The sequence below is a fragment of the Pelodiscus sinensis genome, chromosome 17 (assembly GCF_049634645.1).
Source record: "Pelodiscus sinensis isolate JC-2024 chromosome 17, ASM4963464v1, whole genome shotgun sequence".
NCBI classification, from domain to species: domain Eukaryota; kingdom Metazoa; phylum Chordata; order Testudines; family Trionychidae; genus Pelodiscus; species Pelodiscus sinensis.
In genome coordinates, this window is record NC_134727.1 from 14932509 (window position 1) to 14947265 (window position 14757).

Here is a 14757-nt window from a genome sequence, read left to right on the forward strand (position 1 = left end):
ATCCCGATCCCCCCTCCCAGTTCAGACAGCCCCCTTCTCTTTATGTTTAATAAAAAGACTTGTTTTGTTGTCAAACCAACCAGATGTATTCATTGGGAGGTCAGGGTAGGGACATGGGGAGAGAGTGAGGGGGGGGAAGGGAAAGAGAAGAAAAGCCGAAGTCCCTGTTGGGGAGGCCCTGGGGAGAGTTACTGTGGGTCCTGAGAGAACCTGTCCCTCGGCCTCCTGGATGTACACCCCCAACTAATGGGCCTGGCAGGTAGCAGCTGTCCGGGGCCGCTGAAAGCCATGGCCCTCCTGAGCAGCTTCTGCTACCCACCCTGGGAGGAAGGCCTCCCCCTTGTGCTGCACTGGATTATGGAGCACTCAGCAGGCTGACACCACCTCAGGGATATTCTGCTCCCCAATGCCCAGGAGAGTGAGGAGGCAGTGGAAGCATCCTTTGAGGCTCCCAAACGCACACTCCGCCTGCATGCAGGCTCTGTTGAGGTGTGAATTGAAAATGTCCTTGGACACATCAGGCTGGCCCGTGTAGGGACACATCAGCCAGGGCATTAGCGGTTATGCAGTGTCCCCCACTATGCACACTGGCATTGTGTGCTCACCCACCTGAAACTCCTGGTGGAGGGGGAGAGGGAAAGATGCCTGCCTCCAGCTGGGCACATATGCTGGAGTTTCTGAAAATGGGGGCATTATGTGCCCTGCCTAACCACCCCCTGTAGATGTTCATGAAGTGGCTGCGGTGGTCCACTAGTGCCTGCAGCACTACGGAGAAGTAGCCCTTCTGGTTCACAAACTGGGCCGCTTGATGGTCCGGGGCCTAGATGGGGATGTGCATGCCATTGATGGCTCCCCCGCAGTTGGGGAATCCCAGGACTGCAAAGCTGCCCATAATGGTTTCCAGGTCCTCCACACAGATAAGACTTCACCGCAGCAGGGAGTCGATGTCTCCTGCAGGACATTCAGGACAACAAAAACACTTAAAACAGAATGAGAGGGGTGTGATCCCAGTGGAATGTGCCTCCCCCCACCCTCCGGGAGAGCCCGTGTGTGTCTGCTGCTCCCCCCAGAAGGACGAGACGGCATATACCCCTTGGGCCTGGGATTCCCTCCCCACCCCATACAGTCCCCAGCCTCCCTGTCCTGAACTCATGCCCAGGGGCAGCTCCGGCTCTGTAGCACACAAGGGAGAGGAGGAAAAAGCTGTGTTGCCCCCAAAAAAGCGCAGGGCACACACAGCAGGCACTGCTGAAGCTTTGCTTTGCCAAAGAGGCTAGCAAGCTGGCAGCAGAAACAGAGAAGTGGCTGTCCAGGTAGTATCCCTTTAAGCGCAAGTCTGTTGAGGGCTCTGGCAATAGCACTTAAGAGCAACTGGTGACCTAAAGCCCAGGTAGATCCGGTTCCGGGGGGCTTTATGTGCGAGTGTCTGATAGTGTGGACACTCTCTTGTGCAAAAGTCAGTCTCCAGACATGTTAACAAGCTGTTCCAGGCCCCCTGTTCTAAAAACAGCTCCCTTTGTGGGCAGGCTGTGCGCCAACTCACGCTGCTGCCTCTGATACAGGTGGGATGCAAAGCAGCCTCTGTCTTTGAGGAGCTCAGACCCCCTGTGAACAACGGCTGCTGCCACAAAGCAGTCAGGCCCATGCTCACCGGAGACAGAGGCTGCACTGTGGGATAATTCGGAGCAGCCTCCTCTGTCCCGTCCCCCATGTACTAATGCATGATAGAGGCAGTGGAGCGGGGGTCCACATGGCACTGTGGAGCTGGTGTGGGGGGAGCCAGCTCCCCACAGTACTGGCTCCTGTGTGCCCCCCTCTGTAGGAGGAAGTGGTGCAGGGGAAAGGACAGGTGGGTCCGTGGCAGCTGGGAATGGCCAGGCAAGGATGTGTCTCGTTATGTCCGATCTTGAGGTGTGCCAGTGGTGGGAAAGCCCCAAGACTGGGTCAAGGCATCTCTCCAGCCACTCCTCATGATAGAGGTTCCATTCCAGCATGTGGCTGTGGATATTCTGGGTCCTTTCCCTAAAAAGACACCCAGAGAAAAACAATATACAGGTGGCTCCCGACTTGCGCCATGATCAGTTTCTGGGGAAGCGTCACAAGTCGGGAGTGTCATAACTCGTGCACCATTGTAAATGTGGGCTGAGGATGTAAGTTGGGGGTTTTCGACCCCTTTTGCACTTACAAAAATGGTTGTAAGGGTGGGGGGTCGCAACTCAGGCAGTCACATCTTGGGGGTTTCCTGTATTCTGACTTTAATGGATTTTGCCATCTGATGGCCTGACTCAGTAGCTCTAGGGAACACTACAGCCAAGAGCTTGTGCCAGGCATTAACATATATTTTTGCCATGGTCAGTTGGCCCTGCAAGATCCTTACTGATTCAGGGACTAACTTCCGGGCCCCCACTTTCTGCACTCAGAGTGACAGAGTGGGGAACAGCTCTGACAGGATTACATGCAGCTGGTTGTAGAAGTGGCTTGTTTGCGGCGATGCTCCAGACTATCCGTTTGCCTCCTTTTTCTTGTGGAAGGACTGCTTTAGCTCCTTGATTTTAACACAGCACTTTTGGGAGCCCCTGGCCTACCCTATCTCCACCATGCATTTTGCAACCTTTGCATAGATATCAGTGTTTCTTTTGCTGTTTCGAAGCTCTGCATGAATGGATTCCTCTACCCGGGAACTGGTGTGCAGGGAACTTGAACTCATGGCCATGTGTGCTGCTCATGTGTGCTTCCTGTTCTGAGGAGTGCTCGCAATGCTGGCCACACAGGAAATTAAATTCAAACTTTCCTGGTTTTTTTTTCTGGTAACCTGGAGAGCAGCTGAGTCACAAATTCTGCCCAGAGTGGTCACAGTGGGGCACTATGGGATGCTTCCAAGAGGCCAAGAACATTGACTTTAGCAATGCTGAGTCTACACTACCATACATTTGACCATGCAAGGTCAAATTTTCCATTACTGCTTGTGAAAAGCGGGAGTACCAAAATTGACTTCAGTGGTCCTTAAAGTGGCAGTGTGGACTCATTGTTTAGAAAATCAACCTTGTGCTGCTTAATTTGACCTAAACTCCTAATGTAAATCAGGCCTCAGTCCCTGTACTAGAGCTGTCAAGTACAGCTCATAAAACTATTTTGTGGTGTTAGTGTAATTATGGCAAGTAAGTGTGCATGTTGGCAATTAAGCAGCAGGACTTAATCAAGTACCAAAGGATTCCATTCCATGTTTTCAGCAACCTACCAGTTCCTAGAAGATAGAGTTGAGTGAGGAAGAGCTTGTATAATGACGAAGGCCTGGTTTGTGCTTTTAAGTTAACACAATCTAATTACATTACTTGGCACTTGGGCTGACAAGAGTTTTCGCAGGGCTTTGGGGGGAGCTGACTCAGGGGTAGGGCAGGGCTGCAGGCTAGCCTCCTTCAGTGCTGCCAGGTGCTCCATCAGTGATTTTTTTTTAAGGGCCCGGGGATCTGGCCCCTGGCAAGATTGCAATGGTGTCAGCCAGGACCCCCCAGCCCTTTTAAAATCACCAGGCCTGGAGAAGCTGCCCCCTCTGCATCCCTCGCCCAACCCCCATCACCACAGTCAGTGGCCCTGCTCGGGACTGAAAATCTTCTCATCCTCTGACAGGGATCAGCAATCTTTCCCACGTGGTGTGCCAAGTTTTAACCCTCCTGCCCTGGAGAAGGGGAGGGGCTCTACTCACCACATGCCACATTTGATCTGCCCTGGGCTCCACTCTGGCTTTTCCTCTGGGGAGGGGAGGAGCAGCCTCCATGTGGATGCAGCACGGAGCCTCGGGGATTCCCCTACCCCTGAAGAAAGCCAGTGCTGGTTCCAGTCTTGGGGTGTGTGTGTGTGTGTGTGATGCTAGATCGCCAATATGGACTGGGGTTAGGGAAATGGGCAAGGTGAGTCGGGGGTGACCCCAGTGTGTCCAAAACCCCCAACCCTCTGACACCCCAGTCCCCAATTCCCCCATTACCTCCTCAGCCTGGCCCCTCCCTTCTCCTGGTCCTGACTCCCATGATCCCACCTCTCCCACAAGGGGGATCCTGGCTCTGTGAGGGGTCCCTGTGCTGCCTGGTGGAAGCGGATGGGGAGTCAGGGCCACACCATCGCTTCTTGCTACCCCTCCTGCCAACAGATCCAGGGCAGATGGAGAAGCAGCATGAGGTGGCAGGGGGCTCCCTCAGAATGGGGCCTGGAGTGCACTGACTGCCAGCCCCACTACCGGGGACTATTCAATGGTTGTGTAACCACTAAGATAGCATGTGGTTCCATAAATATTCAATTACCTGGTATCTAACATCCCTATTCCTGACCATAGAACATATATTCCATTCTGGTTTGAGTACAGCCACTTCCTCCATTTTGGCTTGTTGCTACATTTAAATTAGGAAAAAGGTCATCTTTGAAAATGTTTGGCTGGCTGTGGGTTACTCTGGGATTCACGTCACGTGCCCTATTTGCTCTGATTGCACAATCATATTTAAAATCTCATTAGTTCAAACTTGATCTATTTTACTGGTATAGGATGAATGTTTCTCTCCTTGGCCTGTAGAATTAAATTATTTTCTTTATAATCAGTATTGTCCTTTTTGTATATTTCCACTACTCTGTAATATTTGGGCTTTGAACACAGTAAGAGAATGTTTTTAATTAAAAAATAAAACTCTGTCATTGCTAAATACTTTATAAAACAAAGTTTAGGTTCTCTGTGTGAAAAATGTGTGTGCATAAAAACATAAAATGAATTTCTACATCTTGAGAAATATAGTACAGAATGTGACTTTGATGCAAAATTTGACCTGACAGTGGCCCTTTTCAGTTATTCATGGTTGTTTTTATCCAAGCCTAGGTAGTGTTGAAGCTCTATTTATGGAAAACAATAACTGATTATTGTTGTGTTTAAACCAGAATTTACAGTGCACAACCAAATAAGTGAATGACTTGAACATATTAGATTTTTCAAAACATGTTGGCACTAACTTAACTTTGCTTACTGTGTAAATCTCTTTGCTAAGCACTTACGGGTATGACTACACATCAAAGTTAATTTGAAATAACAGCCGTTATTTCAAATTAACTTTAATAGCATCAACACAGGCAAACCGCTATTTCGAAATAAAATCGAAATAGCGGGGCACTTATTTTGAATTTGATAAACCTCATTCTATGAGGAATAACCCCAAATTTGAAATAGCTAATGCGAAATAAGTGTTGTCTAGATGCTTATCTAGATGCTTATTTCAAAATAGGGGGCCTCCAGCCCTTCCCAGTTTCCCTTGGTGGCCACTCTGGGCCAAACCAGGAGAACTCCTCTCCTCTCCCCCGGCCCCGGAGCCCTCAAAGGGGCAGACTCTGGCCACAGTGCATGTGCCAGTTACAGGCCTGCCTGCACAGAGCAAACAGTCACTGACCCTGACCTAGTGGCCCCAGTAAGAGCCGGACAGCCAGTGTCTGCCAGCTGTCTACCGCCCAGTCCCCCAGCTCCCAGGAGCCAGCTAGGGACCAGAGATGTCAGGCACCCTCCTGGACTAGTGCGGAGATCATGGACCTCATTGAGGTTTGGGGGGAGGCCTACAATGTCCATGATCTCCGCACTAGACGGAGGTACACAGCCGTGTACGGCCTCATAGCTGCCACCAAAGGCCACATGTACTCCCAGGAGCAGGGGCACATGAAAATTAAAGAGCTGCGGTAGGCGTACGCCAGAGCCACACGGGGCAGCTCCCCACCAGAGGCAGACACATGTCCCCATTTTGACACCCTGGGTCGCATAATGGGGGGGCAGGATGGTCCGTGCCACCCCGGGGGGCAACAATCCGGGAGCAAAAGGCCCTGACCAGAGCATGGAGGAGGAGTCGCAGGAGCTGCTGCGGAGGGTGCCACGCCACCAGGACCCCCGAGCTGTCCCAGCAGCTGAGTCACCAGGGTCGTCTGGGGAGGCCATAACATGTGAGTGCCATCACTGTCCCCCCCCTTCTGGGGGGGGGAGCAGAGGGAGACCAGGGACCGTGCGCATGGGCCTTGCTTACCACGCATCACGCAGCCACCTGTGCACATGCGAGCATGTGCTGTGCCACCCCTGGGCATGTGCCGTGCCACCCCTGGGCTTTAGCTGCCTGCCACACAGGGGCCTTGGTCTGATAGCCACACGTGTGTGTGAAGAGACATGACATGCTTCTGACCCTGGGGCGGGACACAGCAGGACACCCTCCCTCCACAAGCCCCCTCTACATAGAAGCAGAGGACATCTCCTCACCACTTCAGCCGCACACAGCACAGGGGCATGGGTACAGTCTTGGGGCAGCTCCCACTCCCTGGGATAGCCGGACGTTCCGACCATGGCCTCTGTGCAAGCACATTAGCTCTGACAGTGCAAGGCACGGTCATCCTCACCTCTTGGAGGGGGGCTGGGCTTCAACCACTGTGTCCCCAGGGAGAACTGACCACTTCTCTTGTTTCTCCAGAGCCACACCAGCTGCACGTGCAGGACACACCACCCCTCCCGGGATATCCTCCCACACCCGAGGACTCCACAGGTCCACCCGAACACTGCAGGGGTACCGACAGCAGCACCTGGGGGCCCTGCAAGCCCTGAACCGCACCTTGGAGCACTGGGTGCAAGATGATCGGGAGTTCCAGCGGCAGCTGCTTGCCCATGGTTGTGCCATCTGCCCACACCTCCAGAACCTGGTGCAGAGTGTGTTGCCTCGTGCCACTCCAGCACCTGCTGCCTCCCCAGCTACCGCTCTTCCTCCCACTCCTTCTCCCCCTCACGCATCTCCCTCCATACCCTCCTCAGTCTCCACACCCTCCTCCCCATCACCCTGGGGACACCAAGGCCTCCACACCCACTGTACTGGGAGACCGTTGGCCCGGCGAGACCCTGAACCCTGAGCTTCCCCTCCCCCTTGTTCCCCTTGTTTCCCCCTTCCAGCTCCCTTCTCCCAGGTTTCCCCCTCCCCTCTCCCACCGTCTCTTCTCCCCTCTCCTGCCTCCTTTCCCCAGTCTCCCCAGAGTTTCATCCCCCCCCCCAGTTTTGTTAAATAAAGAGAGTTTATATTTTTGAAAATACGTGTTTTTTATTTGACATTAGGGAGGGGTAAGTGGAAGGATGTGAGGGAGGAATGAGGCACAAGTCCCCAGTGGGGCAGACCAAGGAGGCTCTGAGTGCTCCTTTGAGTGCTCCTCAGGGTGGACGCTCTCCCGCAGGGCCTCCTGCCTACTGGCAGCCCCCCAATGGACCTCCCAGATGACAGCCTGCAGCAAGTGCAGTCACGCTGATAGCAACATGTCCACGAAAAGCACCAGAGTGCCCAAGGGAAGCTCTGGCTCCATGTTGCAGAGTGCTATGATGTCCCGAGTGAGGGCAACCAGAGCATGCAGAGACACAAATGCTTTGCTGTCCCTCAGCAAGGCAGGCAGGCAAGCAGGGACACCTGAGAACTGGCTGTCTGGGGATGCGGGGTCCCTTTAAGCACAGGCTTCAGATAGCCTCCGGCAACAGCTACACAAAAGACACTCCTGACCTGATGCCCTACCCCTGACCTAGTTCCGGTCAGCCTTAAATCCGAATCAGTGTCCACTCAGTGTGGACGCAGTATTTCGAAATAGAAAAAGGCTATTTCAAACTGCATTTTGTGTGTAGACACGTTATTTTGAAATATCTTATTTCGAATTAACTGTTTCTAATTAAGATATTTCGAATTAACACTGTAGTGTAGACGTACCCTACCATAATAGGCGATGGGTGCTGGTTTGGGTATTCGAGCCATTGAAACAAATTTTAATTTTAATACCTCTCCCCTCCTATTATGTATCTGTAGGAATTGAAACTGCCTGTCTATAAGGCCCATTCACCTCAGATTGGGATGCGCCGCTACTTCACTGATCTCTTGGGTGTCCTCAGCAGCCGCTGCAGTCTCTGCCCTACAGCACGGCATCTTGCAGTCTACTTATTGGACCTTTTTATGGATCACTATGATATTACTGTCAAGCAACTATATGTCATTTCAATTGCCTGCCTTCTTCTAGCAAGTAAGTTAGCTGCTGCTTGTTGTTTTTTCTGATCAAATAGATAGTTGCCTTGTTTATGTAACACACAAGCTCCTATTCTCTGTTCAGAAGGGGATAATTTTAGTAAAAGAGAAAAACTTCTAGAATTCATCAAGTGGGGCCTGAAAATGTGCAATGCTTGGCTTGCTTTGAGATGAAACAGAGCTGGTAACACTCAGGACATTGGAGAATAGGACCACCTAATGTCTCAGCTGAGGGCATTTACAGCAGCAGCTGTATGTGTTTGAACCAACGTTAAGAGTGTGTGTGTATGTGTGGGTTTTTTTTAAGTACCTTTGTTTAGTAACCAAAGTGAAGAACAAATTGAATTGTTAAACTCTTGCATTTCAGGAAGTTTTTAAGAAGCCATCTTAAATGATGGGAGTTTTTCTTTGGCAAAGTTAATTCAGCATTCCTAGCCAATAGCTTTATACAAACTCTAAACATATGTGCCATTGGAGAACTTTTCTCACAGTGATGTCTTCATAGATGATAGATGCAGGTTTTAGTGAGAACCTGGCTAAAAAACATCCGGTCATCTGAAGAAGTGCGTTTTGCCCATGAAAGCTCATGATACCAACTGCATGTTTTGTTAGTCTTTAAAGTGCTACTAAACTATTTGTTGGTTTTTAAGTTTTTTCTGTTACAGACTCACTCAGCTACCCCTCTGAAGATATAAAAGACAATTACTTGCTCTTGTAACTGGTATACTTTGAGATATGTTGTTCATGTCTTTTCCAGTCAGGTGTCTGTGCTTCAGAAAATTTTCCCTAGCAGCTCCTGTAGGGTCAGTTTGGAGACCCCTAGAGTGGCACCGCTATATTAGCGCATAGATTAGCACACATCTCAAAGAACACCAGTTACAAGAACAGGAAACTCTATTTTCTTCAAGTGCTTGTTCATGTCGATTCCAATCAGGTAACTCCAAAGCTGCTACCCCAAAGATGTGGGGTTGGAGTTAGGAATCACAGATTGAAACACTGCCCTACCCACAGCTGCATCCTCTCTGGAGAATTTATCAATGGCATAGTGAGCTGTGAACGTATGGCTGGAGGATCACATGGCCGCCCTACAGAGCTCATGGAGGGGAACTTGCACCACCAATTTAATCAATGAGGCATGTGCTCTAGTCAAGTGGCCCATGACAGGTAGGGGCGGGACCCCACTATGTCATAACATGTGTGTATGCACTGTACTATCCAGGGCGATGTACCCTTTGCAGAGACCAGATTAAGGATGTTAAATTGTGGTTAATTGACTAGTCGAGTAGTTGATGGAATTTCCACCGACTAGTTGATAGGCACATCTGCATTCCTCCTTTGAAATGTACAAGAGCCCCTGCTAGGGCTTTGGTATTTTACAGGGCGGCGTCACTGCAGAGCTGAGTTGCAGATTAGCTGTGTGGCACTACCACTTTGAAGTATTCCTCCTCCCCCGCCCTTTGCTGCATCTATTTCATAGAGGTGGCGGGAGGGGGGGGTCAACTTGTTGATAGACTATCCGCTAAGCAAATATTTATCAGATATTCAACTAGCCATCTAGTCCTTAACATGCTTAGACCAGGTTCCTCCCTCGTCCACTCCGCTATTGCCACAAATAGCAGCAGAGTAGACTGTCAAACAGGTCGTTATTTTTGGCCTCCTTGGCCTACTGTCCTTGACTCTCCTTTTTGTTGACAGTTCATGCCATGAGAGAGGAGGAATGGAGATGTGAGAAAAGGAACTCATACCCCTTGTAGGGAATGAAGTACCTCCTCTCAACCCCGTTGGCTGTTGGGGGGCTGGACACTGAGGTTTGCCACAAATTCATGTAGTTTGACTGTGTAGTCTTTATTATCGGCAAAGCTACACTTGATGATCCTTCATGTGACAGAATGTCCACCATGGGGTCCTCCGACTCCTGTATCTCCTCCAAGAGGAGACTCATGTTCTGTGCAATCTGGTGTAATAGCTCCTGGTAAGACTGGAAAAGGACCAGCCATAGAGGCGCTCGCCACTGCCTCGTCTGGGGATGAGGATGAGTAGGCGTGTGGAGTCACCCACGGGCTCTGGAGGATGCTGGGTCTGGACCCCCTCATCTGACCCTGTTGCCCTGATCTGGATGGCTGGTCTCAGGCCTCAGCTGATGGGCTGTTATGTCTCAGGGGATGAGACTCCATTGCTGGTGCTCTTGAATGGCGCCTCTCCCAGGGGGATTGGCACTGGTGGCTCGTTGACATCAGTGACCTGGGCACACTCTGGGATTGGTGGTATGTTCAGGGTGTCCAGAAGGGCCATTGTGTAGGCAGCAGCCACTGTGGTTGCCATGGTACCAAGGGGATGCTCCCTCTGCGATTGGTGCAGCTCTGCATCCAACTCAGACTCTGTGATGACTATGGCAGTGCTGACGATGTTGGTGCCGCCACACAGAGACCTCCTCTGAACTCTTGTGTGGTACTGGGAGAATCAGACCTGGATGGTGCCAAGTGCCCCTGGACCTCAACTTTTGTTCTGGAGCGGGAACTCGACTTTGACACTGAGGGTCATGGTTCGCTTGGTGCCTCCCGGGAACTCGGCGCTGGAATCTCTGCCGGTCTTACAGGGGGCATACACTGCGGGTGGTGGTGACCCCTCCAACGGGAATGATGACCGTCCCAGTGTCATTCTGTGGACTATGGCCAATGGAGCATCGCTGGCTTCCCCCTTGAGTGGTGTGGTCTTGGCGGTGCTGGTGGTTTATCCCACTCCCTAGACACTTCAGTTTCTGAAATCTCTGAGGTTTCAGGCTGCCTCATAGGTGTTGGGCATCGAGAGAGAGTTCAAGATCGGACTCGTGTCCCTGTCTGGGCTGTTCCCCACTCAGGCACTTTGAGTGCAGAAGGTGAGGGCCCACAAAGAGGGCGTTTAAATATACCTTGCCGCTACAAGCTCTGATTACAAAAATTCTCCCAGAGTCACAGATTCACTGACTTTGAGGGGAGGGTTCACCGATTCACTGACTTTGAAGGGCGGGTTCACAGATTCACTGACTTTGAGCTGCCACGATCAAGTGATTTTTACCCCTAAAACCAGAGGCGAACACTTGAATTCTCCCCCAGGGTTACCCCAAACTCTTTTGCCCCAAAAGAGCTTAGAAAAAAGAAAAGAGAAAAACAGTCTTTGGTAGCTGACTTCTTAGTCTGAGGCATGCAGACACAGACAGACAGACCTCCTGTGTTTTCCAGGACACAAGAATCAAATCATCACCTTTAAAAAGTGATTTTTATTACAAATAAAAGATATACTTGATAAAGCATACTTGGTTGCTAGATGTTACAGAGCGGAAAACAAATTAAAACAAAAAATCTCTGGGAACAGTTCTGAGATGGTAAATGGGGAGGGGAGGCATAGATTCACACAGAGCAATCAAATCACATTATAAAGAAAAATACCTTGATCACAACTAGATTCATTTTTTCCCTTTATTTACGCACGATCTTCTCTTGGTTCAGTCCACTTCCATGCCCTGAATTCTCTGGAAGCATGATAGTCCTGCCTGGGTTTAAATCATTCTGTGTGTCTCAACTCCTGGATTAACTCTCCTGCACAAAGCAAGCAAGCAAAGTACCCTATACCATTCAAATTTCAGCACTTTATTCCTATCAGTTCTTCTGGCTTCCCTGCCAACACCCTTACTAGCTACCTGTGTTTAACCTCTTAGTCACCAGGTGCTGGTCAGCACACTTCCTACCCATTACAGTCTCGGTGGCAGGCTGCATGCTGGACTTCATGGCAAGTCCTGGACCTCCTGTGCTGGGATCTGTTCCCACCACTCCTGGTCCTGTCTTGGCTGGGACTTATGAGCAGATCTGCCTCTCGCCTCTTTCCTGCCCTGCAGTGCCAGTGAGGTGGACTGGTGCCTTGGCGGTGTGGGACTCTGGCGCCGGGAGTTCTTAACTGCACCCACTTTCAGTGAGTGTTGTGAATCGAGGCTGGAGCACTCCGTACCGAGCTAGCCTGGGAAGGTTTCTTTGCCACCTCCATAAGGAGCTGTTGGAATCTATACTCCTGGTCCTCCCTGGTACAGAGCTTGACACTCCTTCAAATTTTGCACTTTTCAGTGAGATGTTCTTCACGCAAACAGCGAAGGCATGTGTCATGTGGGTTGCAGTTGGGTATAGGGGGCTTACACACTCCACATGACTTAAAGCCTGGGGAATTAGGCATGCCCTGGCACCCCAGAAGGGCTACTCTCTTTGGGCACTTGCCTGCTTTTCCAGTTAATGACAACAGCTTCGCTACACAAAATAAGACAATGAGAGCTATACACTAGGGACTAGGAGATTGCTGAGGTAAGATCGTTAGGATGTTCCAACACCATCATGGACGGTAAGAAGGAATGGAGGGAGGATAGAGTCGACAGTTGTATATACGTGCTAATATTGAAGCGCCACTCTAGGGGTCCCCACAGTATGGGAGCTGCTAGGGGAAAGGTTTCTGACTAACGCGACACACATCCACCTATTTGGAATCGACGTAAACAAGCACTCGAAGAACCAGAGAATATGTACTTAAATGTTACACAGCAACTAATGTCCAGTGGATGAAAATGTCTTGGTTTGTCTTGAAAATGAGCCTTCGACAAAGAATTGTATTTGTTTTCCACTCAGCTGTGCACATAGTGGATTGCACCAATGCAGCCACAAGGATCCTACTTATTTTCTCTCCTGAAATGGATTGTACTAGGATAATTCTAGCATACAAAAGACACACAAGGCAATGTAACACTATGGTGTACCAGACAACAGACTTAGGTATGTCTACACTACCAAGTTTTTCTTGACAAAATGTATGTTGCTGCCCAAAAGTCAACAAAACAAACATCACCAGTGGGTGTTCACATTTTCTCCCTCTGTTTGCTGATCATATCCACATTGGGGGCACCATCATGGACAGTGTGATCAGTGCACTGTGAGATGGCAGAGCTGAACCCTGAGAATGTTAGGATTCCCTCCAAGTTCTCCTGTTGTTGGTTGTAGCATTATGTGAGCTCTCCCTGCTGAGGAATGTCAAAGCACTGCATCCATCTCCCTCCTCCTGCAGCAGCAGTTTACCTGCCACTGTTCCTATTGTAGCAGAACAGGAGCGGCCCAGTGGTTTGTTCTTTGTTCCTCAATGGAACAGCTCACTCAGCAGTCAAAGACTTCCCAAAGCTTTGGAAGGGGAGATGCAGATGCATGCAGGGCACCAAAGATCAAACTCTGAGCAGAGCCATTAGGGCAGGCATTCTGGGATACTGGTGGAAGCCAGTTTTGTTGACAAAACAAACAGCAGTGTCTACATTGGCTCTTTTTTGACAATAAAGGGAGGGGGAAAGGAGGGGAAAAAAACGCTCAAGGGGTGGAAGATTTTTTATGCCAAACTGATTGTTTTTCCAAACATAAGTCACATTGCATTGTGAATATTCTTGCTGTTTTGTTGCTAAAAGGCAGTTTTTGACACTCTAAAGCTAGTGAGAGGTGGGTTTACCCCATTTTTTTTCCTAGCTTTGAGAAAGGTGGTTTGCTATATCATCTTACAAATACAGATCTCGGATTGCTGAATGATCACTATGGCTATGTCTACACTGGGAAGATTTGGCAATAAATGTGCTGTTGATATGCAAAAGTCGACATTGCATGGCCACATTGTTAGCACCCAGATAAAGCAAAGCAATGTGGATAAGCATTCCATAGTGCCTGGTCACCCTCAGCTGCTAAGCACCGTGGGAATGTGCAACATAGTGTTATGCATCTTGCGAACGTGAGAAAACATCCTGTCAACCACCTCTTTGCTTCCCAATCCTCCTGGGTATTCCAGCTTCCTTTTGCACTGTTTTAAATTGACAGTTCTTATGCACTCCTGCATTGGCCATGAGACATCATATATCCCACAGTTCTTTTCCATGTTGTGATCAGTGTGCTTAATCCATCATGCTTTGCAGCACAGCTGCATCTGGATTTGATATTTTATAGCATCTCGGATGAGGACAAGAATGACACTGATGTATTGGTATTGCATTGGGCTATGAGAGATCACGTGTGAACCATACTGTTGCTTTTGTATTGAGAAATCAGGTGAGAGTAGTGGGATCACTTTGTCATGCAGATATGGGAGGAAGATCAGTCACTACAAAACTTTTGGATGTATAAACAACTTTCCTGGAACTGTAATGAGCTGGCCTCTGAACTGCGGCACTAGGACACCGAAATGAGAGTTGCTTTTTTGGTAGAGAAGTGTGGCGCCATTGGTTTGTGGACCTGGTGACTCCTGATTGCTACCGTTCAGTTGCAAATCAATTTGGACTGGGGAAGTCTACTGTCAGGGCAGTATGTAGGGCAACACATCACATTTTGCTGCATAGGAATGTGATTCTGGGAAATTTGGCTGACGAAGTATCTGGCTTTCCAAACTGGCAGGGCCATCGATGGCACTCATATTCCCATTGTAGCACCACCCCACCTTACCTCAGAGTATATCAAGAAGGACTTTTCCATGGTGCTTGAGGTGTGGATCACTGGGCATTTCATAGACATAAATGTGGGGTGCTCTGAAAGTGCATGATTTATTCAGGGACTTTCTTTCCAGTCCAGAAAATTACTGAGAGAGATGTGGAAATGCTCATAGTGATCCTAGGCAGGGCACATGGTCAGCAGTAAGGAGCGGTTCAACAACAGGCTAAGCCAATGTTGCTAGGTTG

General features: G+C 49.7%; 1 protein-coding gene across 2 annotated transcripts in view; it reads left to right on the plus strand.

Moving 5' to 3' along the window:
- CCNJL (cyclin J like) overlaps window positions 1-14757 on the plus strand; it is a 59326-nt gene that overhangs the window by 15801 nt on the left and 28768 nt on the right. Inside the window, exon 3 of one of the 2 annotated variants that reach the window (XM_006137143.4) lies at window positions 7833-8043. The exons of the other annotated variant lie outside the window; for it this stretch is intronic. Within the exon in view, the coding sequence (XP_006137205.1) occupies window positions 7833-8043 (211 nt within the window). The remainder of the gene's footprint in view (window positions 1-7832; window positions 8044-14757) is intronic. 2 annotated transcript variants of the gene reach the window in all.